Source organism: Crinia signifera, chromosome 4 (genome assembly GCF_055691185.1).
Source record: "Crinia signifera chromosome 4, ASM5569118v1, whole genome shotgun sequence".
Lineage (NCBI taxonomy): Eukaryota > Metazoa > Chordata > Amphibia > Anura > Myobatrachidae > Crinia > Crinia signifera.
In genome coordinates this window covers 278,419,465-278,438,001 of record NC_139220.1, presented here as the reverse complement: position 1 = coordinate 278,438,001, position 18,537 = coordinate 278,419,465, and the positions used below count along the sequence as shown (strand labels likewise).

General features: G+C 43.7%; 1 protein-coding gene across 2 annotated transcripts in view; it reads left to right on the top strand.

Moving 5' to 3' along the window:
- The window catches only part of OGDH (oxoglutarate dehydrogenase), a 53,403-nt gene that overhangs the window by 22,954 nt on the left and 11,912 nt on the right, over nt 1-18,537 (top strand). Inside the window, exons 4-15 of one of the 2 annotated variants that reach the window (XM_083184709.1) lie at nt 2,649-2,751; nt 9,757-9,872; nt 9,983-10,137; nt 12,645-12,791; nt 12,955-13,045; nt 13,156-13,335; nt 13,423-13,551; nt 14,040-14,219; nt 17,514-17,666; nt 17,783-17,885; nt 17,958-18,086; nt 18,174-18,324. In XM_083184709.1, coding sequence (XP_083040835.1) covers nt 2,649-2,751; nt 9,757-9,872; nt 9,983-10,137; nt 12,645-12,791; nt 12,955-13,045; nt 13,156-13,335; nt 13,423-13,551; nt 14,040-14,219; nt 17,514-17,666; nt 17,783-17,885; nt 17,958-18,086; nt 18,174-18,324 — 1,637 coding nt within the window. Of the gene's footprint in view, nt 1-2,313; nt 2,408-2,648; nt 2,752-9,756; nt 9,873-9,982; nt 10,138-12,644; nt 12,792-12,954; nt 13,046-13,155; nt 13,336-13,422; nt 13,552-14,039; nt 14,220-17,513; nt 17,667-17,782; nt 17,886-17,957; nt 18,087-18,173; nt 18,325-18,537 lie in introns of both variants that reach the window. The other variant, XM_083184710.1, reaches the window with a different exon arrangement.

Sequence of the window (18,537 nt, the reverse complement as noted above, 5' to 3'; positions counted from 1 at the left end):
ATAGCAGATCTACCCGCACATCATCTAGAAGGGTACAATCTGCAATGTTGAGGTGCCAAAAGAAAGCCAGCACCTTGCTGTCAGTGCCGCTAATTGAATTGCCCCCGAAAAGTCTGCTCTTCTTTTGTACTCAGGTGATATTTTACTGCTGTACAGGCTCACTGAGTACTGGAGCAGAGGTAACATATAAAAAATAGGTCACTGTAACCGCTCCACACAGATGTGTTCTGCAGTTTGGAGAAATGTTATTGATCGATCTCTCACACAGTGTCGGTGCTTCACCTCAACAAGGGTCAGAGGTGAATGAGTCTCATTGGTTACATGGGTTTCCTGCGCAGTAAACGCATCAGCACTGTGGCACTTTAACATAGATGCCAGTGTGAGCAAGTCAGAAAATATATCCAAACATTTTATTGGTCGGTATTGGTTACAGCGGCTTTTTCTGCATGTTATCTCTGCTCTGGGTTTTATAAAGATTCACCCGCTGGCCTTTATTCATATCTGATCGCAGTACAAATTTGGTTGGAAAATGGGCAAAACCATGTGCACTGCAGGTGGGGCAGATGTAACATGTGCAGAGAGAGTTAGATTTGTGTGAGTTATTTTGTTTCTGTGCAGGGTAAATACTGGCTGCATTATTTTTACACTGCATCTTTATTTCAGTTTCAACACACCCCACCCAAATTTAACCTTCTCTGAACATGTTACATCTGCCCCACCTGCAGTGCACATGGTTTTGCCCATTTTCCAACTAAATTTGTACTGCAATCAGATTTGAAAAAGGGCCACTGTGTCTAAGATGTACTATTTATGGGTATGGGTCATTGGGTGGACCAACCAAAGGTTGACATGCATTGCCTCTACAAAGATTAGGTCAATACCCAACGCATGTCGACCTTTAGTGTGTCGACTGAACAACCGTATACCGCTTTTTATATAAGATCAACTTGTAGGTTTGTTCTCCATTCTGCAAGAGGCCTGATTACTAGGTACATCTGGTTCTTAGAGATGTAATAATCCCAGATACACTGTTTCAATAAACCACATGATAGTTCATACTGTAAGCCACCTCCTAGTTATATTTCCCTCAGCACACAGTACTGTACATACCAGCCGCCAGTGTGACCTTTGGCCTTTTGGAATGACAGCGGTATATTTAGCTGTGATCAGAGTGACGGGCCTAGCTCCAGCTCTCTGTCAGTGAGAGCGCCAGGTGCTGCAGGAGAAGGGGGCTGGGAAGAGTCACATTACCATGGGGTGTTGCTGCTACAGGGGGGATTTCATTGGAACAGGAACTCTAACCTAACCACCAATACTTCTATTTGAGTTGTCCTACAGTATGCTTCACCAAACCTACCCCATTACATCCCAGGAATGTGATTTATTTTTTTCTGTATATACAGCCTGGGCATCAGAATGTTCAATTCATTGCCATTTGCAACAACTCTGTGCTTAGAGGCCTGATACAGACCTGATAGCAAGGTTGTAGTTTATGCAGAAGGACCTCTGACTCTGACCCCCCTCCCGGCAGCCGGGAACAAGGGTCAGGTGCGATACATCACACGTGGGGGATCGGATGGGCCTTCACTGCTGCGATACATCGCAGTAGTGTATGGCCACCTTAAGAATAAAGCAGCCAATATTTGCCCTGCACAGAAACAAAATAACTCCCCCAAATCTAAAACTCTCTCTGCACATGTTACATCTGCCCCATCTGCAGTGCAACGTGGATTTGTCCATCTGCAAAAATTGCTGCTTTGCTAACAGGTCCATCTCTGCACTGACTGATGCCTCCTGTATCTGTGTGCACTCACCCTGTTTCTCTTCCAGATTATTATTAATATTTAAGTATAGTTATAGTGCCAGGATAAGATACTGAAACAGAACATTTTGTTATCCAAAGCAATATGTAATCTCCATGTTATCAGTGTCTTTTAAAGAAGGATTTTGAGTACCACTGTTTGCACTGACGTATTAGCACACACGTGATAATACTGTATAGCCATGTACATGAACCATTTATGCTGCTGCTTGCACACACAACTTCCTAAATGAATGTTATCTTTAGGGGTTTTGTGTCTTTAATGAATGTAAACACCGTACACTGTAGTTGTGTAATGGGAAATGTTGCTGAGTATTCACAATCACTGTCTGACTGTGGAAGAACCCTCAGTATATGACCTGGGATAATGTCATTACTTACCAGTGGTATATGCTGAGGCTGCAGCCCCTTCCATCCACATACTGATGACATCATTGCTGTCTGTGGGTGGGAGGGAGGAGTCATTAACCAGTTTGTGTCATTGTTTCTAGGTAAGGGGTCACAACATTGCAAAACTTGATCCTCTCGGGATTAGCTCTGTTAATTTTGATGACACTCCAGTAATTGTCGGTCCTCCAAATGTCGGTGAGGATTACTGTATCAAACTCATTGTAACTTCTCTCTTCTCTGCTTTCCTCCTTGTCTCCTTCTCTGTCTGTTTGTTATTTTATGTGGTGCCTCTATCCTCTCCACCCTCTGTATTTGCTCCATCATCCACTCTCTTCCCGTTATTTATTCCCCCTCCCCCTTTCCACCCTTTACTCTTCTGCACCTACATTTCCTGTCCCCTTCCCCCACCCTACTCTGGCACCTCTCCTCTGTATAGATCCGCGGGCACCATGTTGCCCAGCTTGACCCACTTGGCATTCTGGATGCAGATCTGGATTCCTGTGTGCCAGCTGACATTGTCACATCCTCAGACAAACTCGGTGAGGGCCAATAGCACTACTAGTATAAACACTGCTTCTGCGCCTCCCTCTCACCCCTACAATGTATGTCTGTCCCCTGCTCGTTAGAACGTAGGTGCAGAGGTCACAACTAACAGCTTTTTCCTGTCGTGTAATGATGACGGGTGTCATGTAATCCCAAATCAGAAAACCTTCCTAGAGAATTGGGATCGCCTGGGGCCTCGATGATGTAATGGCAGACCCAGATATCTCTTGAGGTCCGGGTGAGCTCTACGAAATTGGGGGGGAGGGATGGAGGGGGCACAGTAACTGCCATTCCATACTGACTCACTGGCAGTTGTTGTTTTTCCCCTATTTGAATCTTGGACTGTGCCGTAGCCCCACCCGTGGAGCCACCGCTGGCGGTCATCCTGTTACTATGGGCTCTATTTAGCAAGCCTGGAGAAATTAAAAAGTGGAAGGTAAAAACACACCAGCCAATTGGCTCATAACTGTAATTTTTTCAAACCCAGTCTGTAACTTGACAGTTATGAGCTGATTGGCTGGTGCATTATCACCTTTCACTTTATCACTTTCCCAGGCTTAATACATCTGCCCCTATATGTCTTACCAGCTTTCTGGAGGTAATCAAGCAAATGACTTGAGTTACAGTAAGTCTGCCCTCACTGTCCTTGACCCAAGGAAGCTGTTAGTGTGGCCTCTGGCTGTAGAATGTATGATAATTACTATGTTAGGCCACACAGTTCCTGCTGCTGTCACAGCCAAAGCTGCTAACATAGATTAGTTCACGTAGTGAGCACAACTAACCGCATACGGCATGTAAAGGGTGTGTGCTGGCATTAGGTTGGGGATGTGATTGTGCCTGCTTGGGGGTTACTGCATGCGGTGTGTGGGCATAATGTGTTTGCATTCTGATCTGAGAACTGTACAACAAAGTGGTTTTGTTTATTTGGTTGATTTTCCAATTGCAGTCTTCTCTGTCATATGAGCCTCGTTCCCTCACCAGTGCATCTAGCTATTTACTCGCCTCTAACCTAAACTCGGTAATCAAGGCACACTAACAGTCCAGGTTTTCAGGAAATCAATGTTTTAGCACAGATGGTGAAATCAAATGGAATAAGACACCAATTTAGTCACTACTATGAGAGTTTACTAAACTAAATAATGAAGCTACTTTTCTCTTAAACACCTAGCTTGACATAAATAGTAGCATATGCTCTATTAAATACTGTTTATTTCAATTGGCATTACAAATCAGTACATTGTAATGTTACTCCTTTCACACCAAAATCCCAGGTCTAACCCAGTATTTGAAAATTGGTTGCTATGTAGGACAGACCCCATTCACACCACAGCTCCACGTAGTTATTCCCAGCCCTATATACACTGCACATGGCTGCAGTGTTAGTTGTTTTGCCAGTGATTCGAGATTACGCCTTCCATCATCTTTATGAGTTTCCAGGTCCCATTACTGTATGTGATAAAGGTGCACTACTAGTGACAATGTGTTACTAAAGGCCCCCATACACTATGCGATTTGGGCCCGATTTCCCCCAATTGTGGAGGATCATGCCGAGAAATCGGGTGAAGTCGGCCCCAATTGCATGTGTATGATATCCGATCTGATGCACTGTCCTGCGCGCATTGGACCGGAGTCGGAGGTCTGACGGGCTGCATGTAAAAGAACTTGTATGTGCAGCCATCAGCGGTACATCTTGGGTACATTTTTTAGCACCCACAGTGCTAAAAAATGATACTGTCTGATACTGTCTGTATTCGGTGTCTGCACACACCTATCTGCAGAGTGGGCAGGAGAGGCGCTCTCTCTGCTCTGCATCCCCAGAGGGCTGGACATTAAAAAAAAAAATAATAAATAAAGAATAGACCGGCTGCTGATTGGCTGACAGCTCTCTCGGCCACTCACTGCAAATTTTATGTCGTTTGTTTTTGTCTGTCCTGTGGTTTCTGTTGGACAAAGTATGTCCGCCCTATATTAAAGTAATAATATTAAAAGTTAAATTTTAATTCATTATCAGAAACAAGAGTGCCCCACAAAGAGAGTCCACTTTCCCCTCTCCCCCTTTTTTGCATTTACATATTGGACTCAGGGGAGCACCACCAACACACAAAGACCACCTATCCCGTAAGGGACATTACGTCTACAAAGTTGGTTACAGGCAACTCAGGCCGAACCCCACCAGAGCGGTGAAAGGGGTCCCCTTTGACCCAATTCACACTCGGCGGGGAGAACCTTGTGCGGCTCTCAAACCCCTTTTCTCCGATAGCTCTCTCGGCCAATCAACCGCCACCCATTCTTTTGAATAGGCTTTTTAGAATTCTGTCCCCACTTGCAGCTCCCAGGGAGTTACATGCAATAAATCGCAAGTGTCAAATGAGCTCTCCCGGGATGCTCCTTGGAAATTGGGTTCAACTTGTGCTTAGGAGCTCTTACCTGTAGTCGGATGCGTCATGCAATGATTATGACTTCTCCCATTCTTCCATCTGTATTACAGCCCTAGTAAAAATATCTGACACTGGGGCTCTGACTGGGACCCCCTAGTATTTTGGTATGTGGTGATACAGCCTTTAGTAGTGTGCAGGTTTGTTTATAAGCAGGCTTTGGCAGTGACCCTTAAGTTGAGAGCCTCACAGGTAGCCTCCCACTGCCCATAGCATTTTACACTGACAGCATGTATACAGTGCAAGCTTATAATACAGGGTGAGATGAGGATAAGCGATGTGGGACATGGACTGCTGCACAGGTGAGTTTATCCATCAGGACAGCAGTCCCCTATCCTGGAACATCCTATTGAATGCAATCAGAGTCACTGGGATGCCGCATCGTTGATGGAGGAACAAGGGATACTAGTGTGCTGTACATGTACAGGTGGGGGCAAGACACCATGGAAACAACAGGTTAAGCAGCAAATCAATGCCCATGTAAGGCTTCTATTAGGGAGTGGCGTAATAGTGATAGTTTGGGGGCCTATATCCCTATTAAGATGGCATTGTCCAGCTGAATTGCTTTGGTCCATGATGCTACAGTGAATTGTATTGAAATGTTCCCCTTGGTGAGACCTCTATATATTGTGGAATAGTGCCGCTGCCATGGGAAAAATGACTTTGTATCCTTCATTTGTGCTGTTGTTTCTGTTCAAACCTGTATGTGTGAGAGTGTGTTTATTTTATTTTGTTTCTTGTTTTTATGAGCCTGTATTGAAAAAACTAGTTTACTGCAGAGTTGTATGTGTCTGGACTTTTTACTGTGCAGAGTGACTCTCATACACCGGGACCACGGCCGCATGCTCCAAGCCCCCCCCCACAAAGATGGTCCCCCTCATTCCCTGTGGCGTTAAAATTCTAGATTTAAGAACTCCTCTCTGTTTTTCCCCATGCGGCAATCCTCTTCTCCCAACCCCTGACCCCTTGTGCTGCATTCTTCTTCCCTTAACCCCTGACCCCTTGTGCTGCATCCTCTTCTCCCAACCCACTCAAACCTGCCAGCATTTCTGGATCGGCCTCGCGTTCTCACCGTAGGAGGTACGGTACATTTTCCACAGCCCTCCCCTGCTGCCTAGTGATCCTCCCTCCTATCTCCATCTTGGCACTTGACTGTCTCTTATGACTACACACGTAGCGATTCAGGGGCATTTTCTAAGCGATCTCACCTGCTGCCTGGATGGTTGGAAGGTTGTTTAAATATCGATTGTGGTGTTTGCAGGATGAGTTACACAAAATGTGACTCCCATTCAATGTTTGTGGGGGTATGGGTCATTGGGTTGACCAACCAAAGGTCGACATGCATTGGGTTGACCTCTAAAGGTCGACGCAGCTTAGGTTGACATCTGAAATAGGTCAACATATTTGGAAGTACCACGCAAGTATTAGGTCGACAGTTAAAAGGTCGACATTGGGTTTTCCACCTAGCGAATGGTAGGGCATGAAGTACTGCCTGTCGGCTTAAAGAAAAAAGGTGAAAACCCCATGTAGACCTTTTGACTGTCGACATAGACACTATCAACCTAATGCTTTCCAACCGTGTTGACATTTAGTGTGTCGACCCAATGACCGTATACCGTTTACCGCTTGTGGAGTCTTATGACAATGATGTGTGAATGCTGCAAGTACAGCTTGGATAGTAATACACTAGTATGTCCCCTACTTCCATTCCGACTACTGGTTCTGCATTGTTTCAGGGTGTGGTTTAAATATCATGTTAAATAACTAATGGTTACAAGATCATCCACTGTAACTTGTACATTCCCCGATACAGTATCAGGGCTTTTATTGGACATGCCAGATTATGACTCTAATTTACATATAAATAATGGCATAGTCCTTAGTCATTAGTACTTAAAGTATTTCAAAGGTTGAGATTGTGATAATCCACCCTTAAACATACTTATGTGACTGAGTTCATATGTGAGTTTCCACATAAACTAGGACTGCAAGACATTGTGTGTAAATGTGGGATGTGATGTACTGTACTGTAAGGCATTATATGTAAATGAGTTGGGCACTGAAAGGCACTATATGGAGATGAGTTGGGGTATAGTTTGAGGCACTATATGTAAATGATCTGTGGATGTGGTGCCCTGTAATGCAATGTGTGTAAATTAGCTGTGGTGTACTGTACTGCAAGGCACTATATGTAAATGATATGTGATTGTTGTGTACTGTAAGGCATTACATGTAAATGAGGTATGGATGTGGTGTACTGTAAGGTATTACATGTAAATGAGGTATGGATGTGGTGTACTGTAAGGCATTACGTGTAAATGAGGTATGGATGTGGTGTACTGTAAGGCATTACGTGTAAATGAGGTATGGATGTGGTGTACTGTAAGGCATTACGTGTAAATGAGGTATGGATGTGGTGTACTGTAAGGTATTACATGTAAATGAGGTATGGATGTGGTGTACTGTAAGGCATTACATTTTAATGAGGTATGGATGTGGTGTACTGTAAGGCATTACATGTAAATGAGGTATGGATGTGGTGTACTGTAAGGTATTACATGTAAATGAGGTATGGATGTGGTGTACTGTAAGGCATTACATGTAAATAAGGTATGGATGTGGTGTACTGTAAGGCATTACATGTAAATGAGGTATGGATGTGGTGTACTGTGAGGCATTACATGTAAATGAGGTATGGATGTGGTGTACTGTGAGGCATTACATGTAAATGAGGTATGGATGTGGTGTACTGTAAGGCATTACGTGTAAATGAGGTATGGATGTGGTGTACTGTAAGGCATTACGTGTAAATGAGGTATGGATGTGGTGTACTGTAAGGCATTACGTGTAAATGAGGTATGGATGTGGTGTACTGTAAGGCATTACATTTTAATGAGGTATGGATGTGGTGTACTGTAAGGCATTACATGTAAATGAGGTATGGATGTGGTGTACTGTAAGGTATTACATGTAAATGAGGTATGGATGTGGTGTACTGTAAGGCATTACATGTAAATAAGGTATGGATGTGGTGTACTGTAAGGCATTACATGTAAATGAGGTATGGATGTGGTGTACTGTGAGGCATTACATGTAAATGAGGTATGGATGTGGTGTACTGTGAGGCATTACATGTAAATGAGGTATGGATGTGGTGTACTGTTAGGCATTACATGTAAATATGTTGTGTGGCTATAGGTACAAAATAGCAAATCTCATGGTTTTAGTTGTAATATATACTAGTATGATACACTATCCCTATTATCACGACTCTTGACTAATGGCAATTTCACAATTTTTGTTTAATAAAAGAACATTATGTTCTCCTTTATAGTTGCAAATGGTGTTTAGTGTCCTGTAAAAGTCCTATAAATTAAAGAACGGTTCCTGGAATGTGTTTACGTGCAAAGGTCACAGTACAGTTCTGCACACTGGGTGCAAATTGTATTATATTCTTGTTATACAATTAGTACAGTGATAAGAAACATGTAATTATCAAGTTTAGTAACCAGTACTGACCCGTATGGCCAGGGTCACCTGTCAAACCCAAGCAGCGACCCTGCAAACTACTGTAAGATGTTGCTGAATATACTGAGAGAATCACTGCAGGCAAAGACATGAGGTAGACTCTCATGTTTTCTAACAACATTCACCTTTCAATTGAAATCTTCTCGTCCATTCTATTAGGATGGGGGTTTGTTACGTGGTATACCTCATTTGTAGCTGTATCAGTCACTGGATAACAGAGCTTGACTGGTTGTTGTTCTGTGGTCTGATTTGTATAGCAGTTGTTCTAGCACTATCTGTTGTGAGTGATGTACGTTGTGTTTGCAGAGTACATTCGGTAGCTAACCATGTTTTTACTTTAGCTTGTTCCTAGATGTCTAGACAGCCCTTTAATATTAGAGCCATGTGACAGCAAAGCATCAAAGGAAGCTGGAATAAAAGGGAGCTGTGAATGAGAATAATTCTGTAAAGATTCCCCTTTGTGTGACAGTTGGAAGTAATATAGCAAATGTAGTGGGTGTTGTGTTTCTACATTGTATCTTGTTTTTTTTTTTATGGTAGCAAGAAAGTTTATAATGAACTTATTGGTTTGGCATATAATTTGTTTTATTTGAGTATGTTGGTGCGTTATATTGTTTGTTACTGTTGCTTACTCCTATTGTAATGGGGAAACGTTGAAAAATGTAATTAAAAAAGTACATTGGGGTCATTTGTAGACTAATGTCTGTATTTTACCCTTCCCACCACCTATCATTGTTTGTTCTCATCTGCTTCTTGTCATTAACTTTGTGCCACCTGTGTCTAATCGTCTGTCTTCCAAATCTGGACCACCCACCGGAACTATATATAACCTTACAACTCCGTGTGATCTTAACCTCTCTCCTCCTTCACTGTGCTGCCTGTACCCTCCTCCTATTTGTGTTCTCTGGTCCATGCCATCCACCTGCCCGCTAAATATCACACCAATGCCATTGTACCCTCTCTGCATGGACGGCTGCATTGTGCTACTCCTTCTGTAACGCTTCCTCCGTCTGTGTCTCTGACCGCTGCCCTCCGCAGGGTTTTACGGGCTGGAGGAATCTGACCTGGACAAAGTCTTCCATCTGCCAACCACTACATTCATTGGAGGGAATGAGACCGCACTGCCCCTTCGAGAGATCATTAAGAGGCTAGAGGTGAGGAGAGATTACCCGCCGGTGTTGCCCATTGATGAAATGATGAGTGTTCTATATAACTGAGTACCTTGCCTATTTCTGCCTTGTTTCATCTTCTTTCATGTGTGCAGGCCTCTTACTGCCAGCACATTGGAGTGGAGTTCATGTTTATCAATGACCTGGAGCAATGTCAATGGATCCGACACAAGTTTGAGAGGCCGGGGATCATGCAGTTCACCAATGAGGAGAAGCGCACTCTGCTTGCCAGGCTGGTTAGGTCAACCAGGTGAGATGACTAACCTAATTGTGAGTGTGTCTGGGTCTGTTTGCACAATGTACTGATGCCTATGCAGGTAAAGGCGGGGTGGGGGGTGTATGGGTGCAAGAATACAATTTTCGGTTCACACTCTAGCACAGGGTTCCTCAAACTTTTTTGCTCTGGGACCCCATCAAACAATAATAATTATTAAAGGACTCCAGCAAGTTACCAGGAGGTTACCACACACCTGTGGTCAGCAGACAGCACATGCATGGCAGCATTGTGGTGGCACAAAATGATGCGAGGAGTATGAAGCAACAGCCAATTCAGTGTGATTTTTCAGACTGATTGGATCACTGACAGGCAGCAAAATGAAGTCGCGACCCCATGCTGAGATGGTCAGGACCCACAGTTTGAGAACAGCTGCTCTAGTATAATAATGTCTTGCCCAGCTCTTCACTGCTAGAAAAAAATATATTTTATTATTTAATAGCAGTAGTTAATTTTTTATGCAAAATCCATTCTTACAAAAGCAAATCAATATATGTTATATCACATTTCACTTTAACAGTCTCCAAATCCGGTACCTGCAGCTGTTTTCTCTTTGTGCACTCCCAACACTCAGCGGCCTTTTGGGGGAGATTTATAGTTTCTTGGGGATAAAGTACTAACCAATCAGCGCATAACTGCCATGTCGTAGATTGTGTTGAAAACTGACAGGAGCTGATTGGTTTGTACTCTCTTCACGCTTCGATTAATCTTTTTTATTTTTTTTACAAAATATTTTTTTAACTTCAAAAGTTGTGTACAGTAGAAATGGAGCAATGAATAGTATGGCAATACAAATGAGGCACAAACCACAATTTTCCAATATTTTCATCAGCTATTTCCAAACTGTGGCCCTCCAGCTGTTGTTAAACTACACATCCCAGCATGCCTTGCCATAGTTTTAGCATTCCCTAATAGCAAAACTGTGGCAAGGCATGACGGGACTTTATGATGTATCTTCTATGGCAATAAAATAATAAAGGGAGCATGTCTTTCAATATCACAGTGTCATAAAAAGTAAAAAAAAATGCATATAAAGATAAAGTATGATTTGACCATGAAATCATCACGATGTAAAAAAACCATAAAAGAAACAACCACCGTAATTAAACAACATAAAATCAAAACAAAATCAGATCAAGAAAAACAATCAAACAATGAAATAAGTAAACAATAAAACCGTTGTTCGCTCTCAAACCAGAGCCATCCACCCATTCATGGACCGATCCAGCCGTCCAGCAAGAAATAAAGATAGGGGAGTAAGGGAGCATAGAAAGATAAAGAAAGAAATGGGGTAAAGTAAAAAAGTAGGGTCAAAGGACGGCAGGAGGTTTGATTTGTAGAAGTCGGAGAGTATACCATGAGGTAGATTGGAAACCAGTTTGAATTGCACGCTTACTTTGAGATGGCAAGGTTTGACTATATTTGTCCCACCATTTAAACAATGCTGGGGTTAAAGATTCTCTGTTCAATGAGGTTTCCAACCAGTCCATGGTAAATAGAAAAAGTAACCTTGAAGTCGCCATATCTAGTGAAGGTGCAGAATCATGAATTCGTTGTTGAAGGATTGATTTCTTGCCTACTGCTGAGATGAGCATGGTCATTTATTTATTTTTTATATCATGTTTGAAGGTTGATCAGCTATGTGGCCAAATAATGCCCATAACTTAAAATGATAACTTCAAAGAGACCGTAGTATATACCAAAGGCTTGTTATATGGGAGCAGTCCCAGAGACGGTGAAAGAGATCAGCTTCGGGTGCGTGCCATTTTGAGTGATCAGACCTCTCAGCAGTGCCCATTAAATAACATCTCTTGGGGGAGAAAAAAGCCCAATGAAAAATGTTGTAGAGAATTTCTTGATAAGAACTAGCCGGGCTAAGTTTTTAAGGTTTAGTAAAAATGTATGTTGGCATCAGGATCAAGAGTGGGGGTCTGTGAGGCCTGTTTAGTGAGTGCTGGGATATCTGTCTCAGGATCTTATTCAGAACGGATACGGGCGTATATAGTAGATATGGGGTGTGTTTTAGTACGAATATCAGAATCAAAGGGATTTGTGATATCTTTTTGGTTGACGTTTAGATAAAACAGGCTAAATAGTGTATGGCTTGAAAATAAGAAAATATGTGGCATGGGAGGAAATGAAAACGTGTCATAGCTTCATATAAAGTAAGTGGTGAGGGAGGATAGAAGGGGCGAGAAAGGTCCCCTCTTTTATGCTCTACAGGTCATATTTGTGATTTGGGAAAATTAGCTGTTTATACTCCATATTGTAACTTTATACTGTTATCACATGCAGATAATTGCTTGCTTTTTTGAGTACATTTATTTTTGTTATAGTAGTATATGGCAGTAATACATAGTGGTACTGATACTGGGAGATTACATATTGGCCACAGTGCCTCCTATCTGGCTTATAGTTTCCTCCTAGTATTTCCTAGTCTTTGTGTGCAAACACCGTAGTATAATTGTAATTCTTGTATGCAGGTTTGAGGAGTTCCTCCACCGTAAGTGGTCTTCTGAGAAGCGATTTGGACTAGAAGGCTGTGAAGTCCTAATACCGGCCCTGAAAACCATCATTGATAAATCCAGTGAGAATGGTGTAGATTATGTAATCATGGGAATGCCACACAGGTACTGATGATCTATGTGATCTGCGTGTGTAACCAACTCTCATTGGTCCTTATGGTCGTCTTTCACCGCACAAATGTTCTGACTCCATTGTCTGCAGTCATAACTCCCTGTGCCTAGTGTTCCCAGGCATGCATTCATATGACGCCTTTTCCATTCTCTACAGAGGTCGTCTTAATGTCTTGGCCAATGTTATAAGGAAAGAGTTGGAGCAGATTTTTTGTCAGTTTGACTCCAAGCTGGAAGCTGCAGATGAGGTGCGTTCTGTAAATGCTGATTTTGCCTGTAAACATGGGAACGTGTCGTTATATTATAAAACTATGACATAAGCAGGAAGGAGTATGATATGCTCACGTTTCTGCTCTAGGGATCTGGTGACGTTAAGTACCACCTGGGAATGTACCACAGAAGGATAAACAGGGTATCCGAGAGGAACATCACCCTGTCTCTGGTGGCCAACCCTTCCCATCTTGAGGCTTGTGACCCTATCGTCCAGGGCAAAACCAAAGCCGAGCAGTTCTATGGTGGTGATACGGAGGGTAAAAAGGTGAGGAGCAGTGGGTGGAGGAGGTAAGTACGAGTTGTAGGTGTCTGAATCCTCGTGCTGAGATGTTTCCTATCTCTGGTCATACAGGTAATGTCTGTCCTTATACACGGAGACGCTGCATTCGCTGGACAAGGGATTGTGTATGAGACCTTCCACTTGAGTGATCTCCCGTCTTACACTACACACGGCACTGTGCATGTGGTGGCCAACAACCAGGTACGAGGCTGCCTGGCCATTCTGCAGGCACTGCATGTTGCATAAGTTATGTGCTTTTTATTTGCTGTTCACCTCTGTGTGTGGTGTTGAGCAGGAGTTCTTAGGGACATAGGAGATTGGGCAGAAGCTCTAGTTAAAACCAGTCATTCAGGCTTATTCAGTAACATATCAGGAAAGTAAAGAACCATTGATTCATATTTGTCATTTGAAAGGCAAAACCCAGCAACAACAGGCTTAGGAATAGCATGCTCTCTAACTTTGCTGCAGGAGGTCCAGTTTGTATGTGAATCACTTTTTGGAAAATACTCATCACTGTATTGTTTAAGTTTGTTAGTAGCTTCAAGCACTATTCACCAGTCCCATAGATTGCTCTTTCCACTGCCTTATTCCTGTAGCTTTACCTGCTTGTGGTCTTTCTGAATCTGCCATGTTATTTTATATGTACCTGGACTTCTTTACCTCCTAACACTGTATATCTACATCCTCAGATTGGTTTTACCACTGACCCCCGAATGGCACGCTCCTCTCCTTACCCAACAGACGTGGCCAGGGTTGTCAACGCCCCAATCTTTCATGTCAACGCTGATGACCCTGAGGCTGTCGTGTATGTGTGTAACGTGGCTGCGGAATGGAGAAACACGTTTCACAAGGACGTGGTGGTGGACCTGGTACGTGGCTCTCCCACATCCAACTGTTCAAATTCATCCACATTTATGGGGGAGGTTTTCGTTGTGAACTAGGATTTTCTATTGTGGGCTTGTGAAAATTGGACTTAATGCCATGTACACACAATTAAATCCCGGCGGCCGGCAATACCGATTTGATATGGACAGGTGCCGGCATCTGATAGGAGGGAGGAGGAATTGGGAACCGCTGCATTGAGCAGCATGGAACTGCATTCAATCTGAAGATCAAAGCAGAAATAGACTTGCCTGCCACTTATTTCTGCTTTCGATCCCGATGCCACGGAGCCGTGCATCAGGATCGAATGCAGCTAAACACTATTTGATTCCGTGTCATTTTCGATTCGATTTGGACTATATAGTGCAATCGAAAATGATACTGAATCGAACCGTGTGTACACAGCATTACTGTGCCATTACTTCTGTGGTCCTATGGTTTCCTGCCTGCACAGAACAGTTACTGGCTGTCTGCACTGCAAGGTGACTTTGCACTGCATCTTGGATGACTGTTGGAATTATTGCTGTGTTAATGATTGTGCGTTTTATCTGCAATGGCAGTACTGTGCACTGCTACTTATATCTCATGTTCTAAGAGACGTTCTGTCCTGGACAGGGATCAGTTCATTTCTGGAAACCTTGAAGGCGTTACCCAGTTCTACAACTAATACTGAAGGCTCCGACGTGATATTATCAATTACTATCTATACAGTGTGCGGATTGCTCTGGCCAGGCCCAAACAATGACCCTAACCTAGTAGTTATACTACAAACCACACAAAGAAATAAGTCTCTCTTATAATCTTGGTTACCAAACTCGTTTTTTTAATATTCAAACAACCCCAATGACAGTTAAAACGTGAAAAGACAATTTCCCCCCCTCATTTTTTGTAATAAAAAGATTCAATGCCAGGACAACTTTAGATATTGTATTTACCTTTTCTGTGCTTATGACTGTCCTCTATTCTGTTATTTATAAGACTCCGCAGTTCGAACATTGGGTCAGAGGACATACAGGTGGAAAAGCTAAATACAGATCAGAAAAGGGTAGGGAGTAGTGGTTACTTATCATTGCCATGGTAGGAGTGGCTATGCTGAAATAGGAGTTTGGAGAAGAGAGGTGACTTGGTGCAGTTGTGAGGGGGCATTAGTATAGATGAGAATGTGGTAGGCACAAATATGGGGTTTCAGAGAGATTGGAATTTTAAGATTGTGGAAGATTGTATTTGTGTGTTGTAGATAATTACCTATGTGGGTAGCAGCACAGGAAATGTTCTGTAGACAGGGTGGAGAGGTGGTTACCAACACTAAGGTGGATCTAATGGTGCCCATGCACTTGTGCAATCGGATGCGACATTGCAAAGCATGCAGCGGTAGTCGGTGGTAGAATAAAAAAAAAAAAAGGTACTTGTTTCCTAGCACGGCCACACCGATTTACATCGGGGTGGTCGTGTCGGAAAAATCGGGTCGATCGCATCGCATGCGATTTGGTCGCATGCGATCGACGCGACCGACCCGATTTTTTGATTGAATAAAATGTAAATCGGGTCCCTGGGACCCGATTTTACATTGGATTCAATGTAAAATATTCCCTAGACCCCCAAATTTAACGACGTAAACCCTACCCCACGATAGACGCCAACCCGAAGCGTGGCGAGCGCAGCGAGCCCGCGAGGGGCGGCGGTGCGCGTCCTCCGACCTTTTCATTCCCCTACTATCCACGTCGGCGTGGAGTTGAGAATAGAATAGTGTGGCGAGCGCAGCGAGCCACCGAGCCCGAAGCGTGGCGAGCGGACGCGTATACCTGTGAAGTTATACGCGTCCCCTCGCGGGGCTCGCCACGCTTCGGGCTCGGTGGCTCGCTGCGCTCGCCACACTATTCTATTCTCAACTCCACGCCGACGTGGATAGTAGGGGAATTAAAAGGTCGGAGGACGCGCACCGCCGCCCCTCGCGGGCTCGCTGCGCTCGCCACGCTTCGGGTTGGCGTCTATCGTGGGGTGACGACGGGGACATCTATAATGTGAAATGGGTCATATTGGCCCATTTCACATTTTTCACATTTTTTTAAAGGTGAGATGGACTTAATCAAGTCCATCTCATCTTGTGCCATTATAATGGCACAAGACCGACGCGATCCTCACGATTTCAATGTTAAAAAATATTTTAACATTGAAGCCTATGGGGAAATCGGGGGCATCGCGTCGGTCGCGTCGGGACCAATGTTAATGGTCCCGACCGACGCGATGCCCCCCGATTTTGTACCTTTGCCGGCAAAATGGACCTGATTTCAAAGGAAATCGGGTCCATCGTGTGGATCGTGTACCTTAACTTAAAGGTACACGATCCACAAGATTGTGGCCGTGCTAGGAAACAAGTACCAAAAAAAAAAAACATTTCAAAACACTGGGTGGCCCTCTGATTGGCTGAGACAGAACCTCACATTCAGGCAGCCACTGATTGGCTGGGAAAGCTCTCTCAGCTAAGGGTTCTGAGGCAGCCATAGTTGACCATTTTTTTTACACCTCCCTGTAAGACCCCAGGATCAGATCATAGACTAGTGATGGCTTTATTCACTTCGAATCATTTTCCTAAACCTTGCCTCCCATCCTTTCTCCCAAACATTCCAATTTATTATTTTTTCCCCTCTTGTGCCCTTTTCATATGTTTTTTCTAGTTAATATTTTTCTTCTCTTTTGTATTTTGCTAGAAGAAACTGCATTCATGTTATAGTTGTGTGGACAATGTTTGTATTGCTTATATCTATTTGTGAATGCCAATAACCATTGATTTATAAAGAAAAATGAAGAGGGCGTTTAGAAAGAGGTCATAAGAGAGTGATTTATGGTCATGAGGTCTGTTTCAGCTGATGTAGGCTGGTGAGTGCAGCAGTGACAGGAAACATTACAGGTCATAGGTGCAGCCTAATGAAGGAGAGGGAAAGAGGATGCTGGATAGAGGAAATGGCCTGTGGATACATGTGCATCGCACAGGCTTATTAATGAGAGATCGCCTAGGAACAGTTGACTTAAATCTTTATTTGGTGTATATAAACCCATTTTGGTTTTTAGTGGACCTTTAATAAGGGACAGTCCATATGGTAAGTAAATTTGACTTTTCTAATCTTTCAATCCCAGTGCACATTTCCCACATGATAGTGCAGTCAGTGAGCAAACAGACAGACATGTGGTGTGTAAAAGGACTCCACGATATGCGTATATGCGTATGTGCTAATGTCAGCAATTCCTATCTGTGTTCCACACCTGTCTTTTGTCCTCTGCAGGTGTGCTACCGCCGGAATGGACACAATGAGATGGATGAGCCCATGTTTACACAGCCTCTAATGTACAAACAGATCCGCAAACAGAAGACGGTACTGCAGAAATATGCAGAGACTCTGGTATCGCAGGGAGTGGTCAACCAGCTCGAGTACGAGGTAAAGGGCTCTGCAGTGTACTAGACAAAACCATGTAAATTTGTAGTGTACAGTAACAGCTGCATGTTGCTGCATAGGGTGAGGCACATTGCTGTAATAAAGTCTTTATATAACAGGAGGAGATAGCGAAGTATGACAAGATTTGCGAGGAGGCTCTCACACGCTCCAAGGATGAGAAGATCCTTCACATTAAGCATTGGCTGGACTCCCCATGGCCTGGTGGGTATTACAGCTTCTGCCCAGTTAGATCCTGTTAGGATTGTGGTACCATTGTCGTCTGTTGTGCTGCAGGTTTCTTCACTCTGGATGGGCAGCCTCGCAGCATGACCTGTCCCTCCACAGGGCTCAGCGAGGAGGAATTGTCTCACATCGGGAACGTGGCCAGCTCTGTCCCCGTAGAGGACTTTACTATTCATGGAGGTAATGTTGCTTTACCCTCAGCATTCACTTGCGGCGTCTCCACTTGAATGTTCTATGTCCATGTAACCTAACGCCATCTGTCCCCAGGACTTAGCCGCGTACTGAAAGCTCGAGGAGAAATGGTGAAGAACAGGACCGTTGATTGGGCCCTGGCTGAGTATATGGCATTTGGTTCCCTCCTAAAGGAAGGCATCCACATTCGTCTGAGTGGGCAGGACGTGGAGAGGGGCACCTTCAGGTATTGGGGCAATCTCTCCTTACTCTTAGATTGGCAGTGTGGGCTGGATGTGTAGGAAAAGGTAGGGTTGGTCTGATCCGACATTTATAGGACTGCAGCTCATCATTGGTGCCCTGCAAAGAATACTGGTTCAGCCCACAGACCTCCCCAAATGCACAATACTGTACCCGGATTGTATACCACTGTATCCTGTTTCCTATATACCCGTAGTGG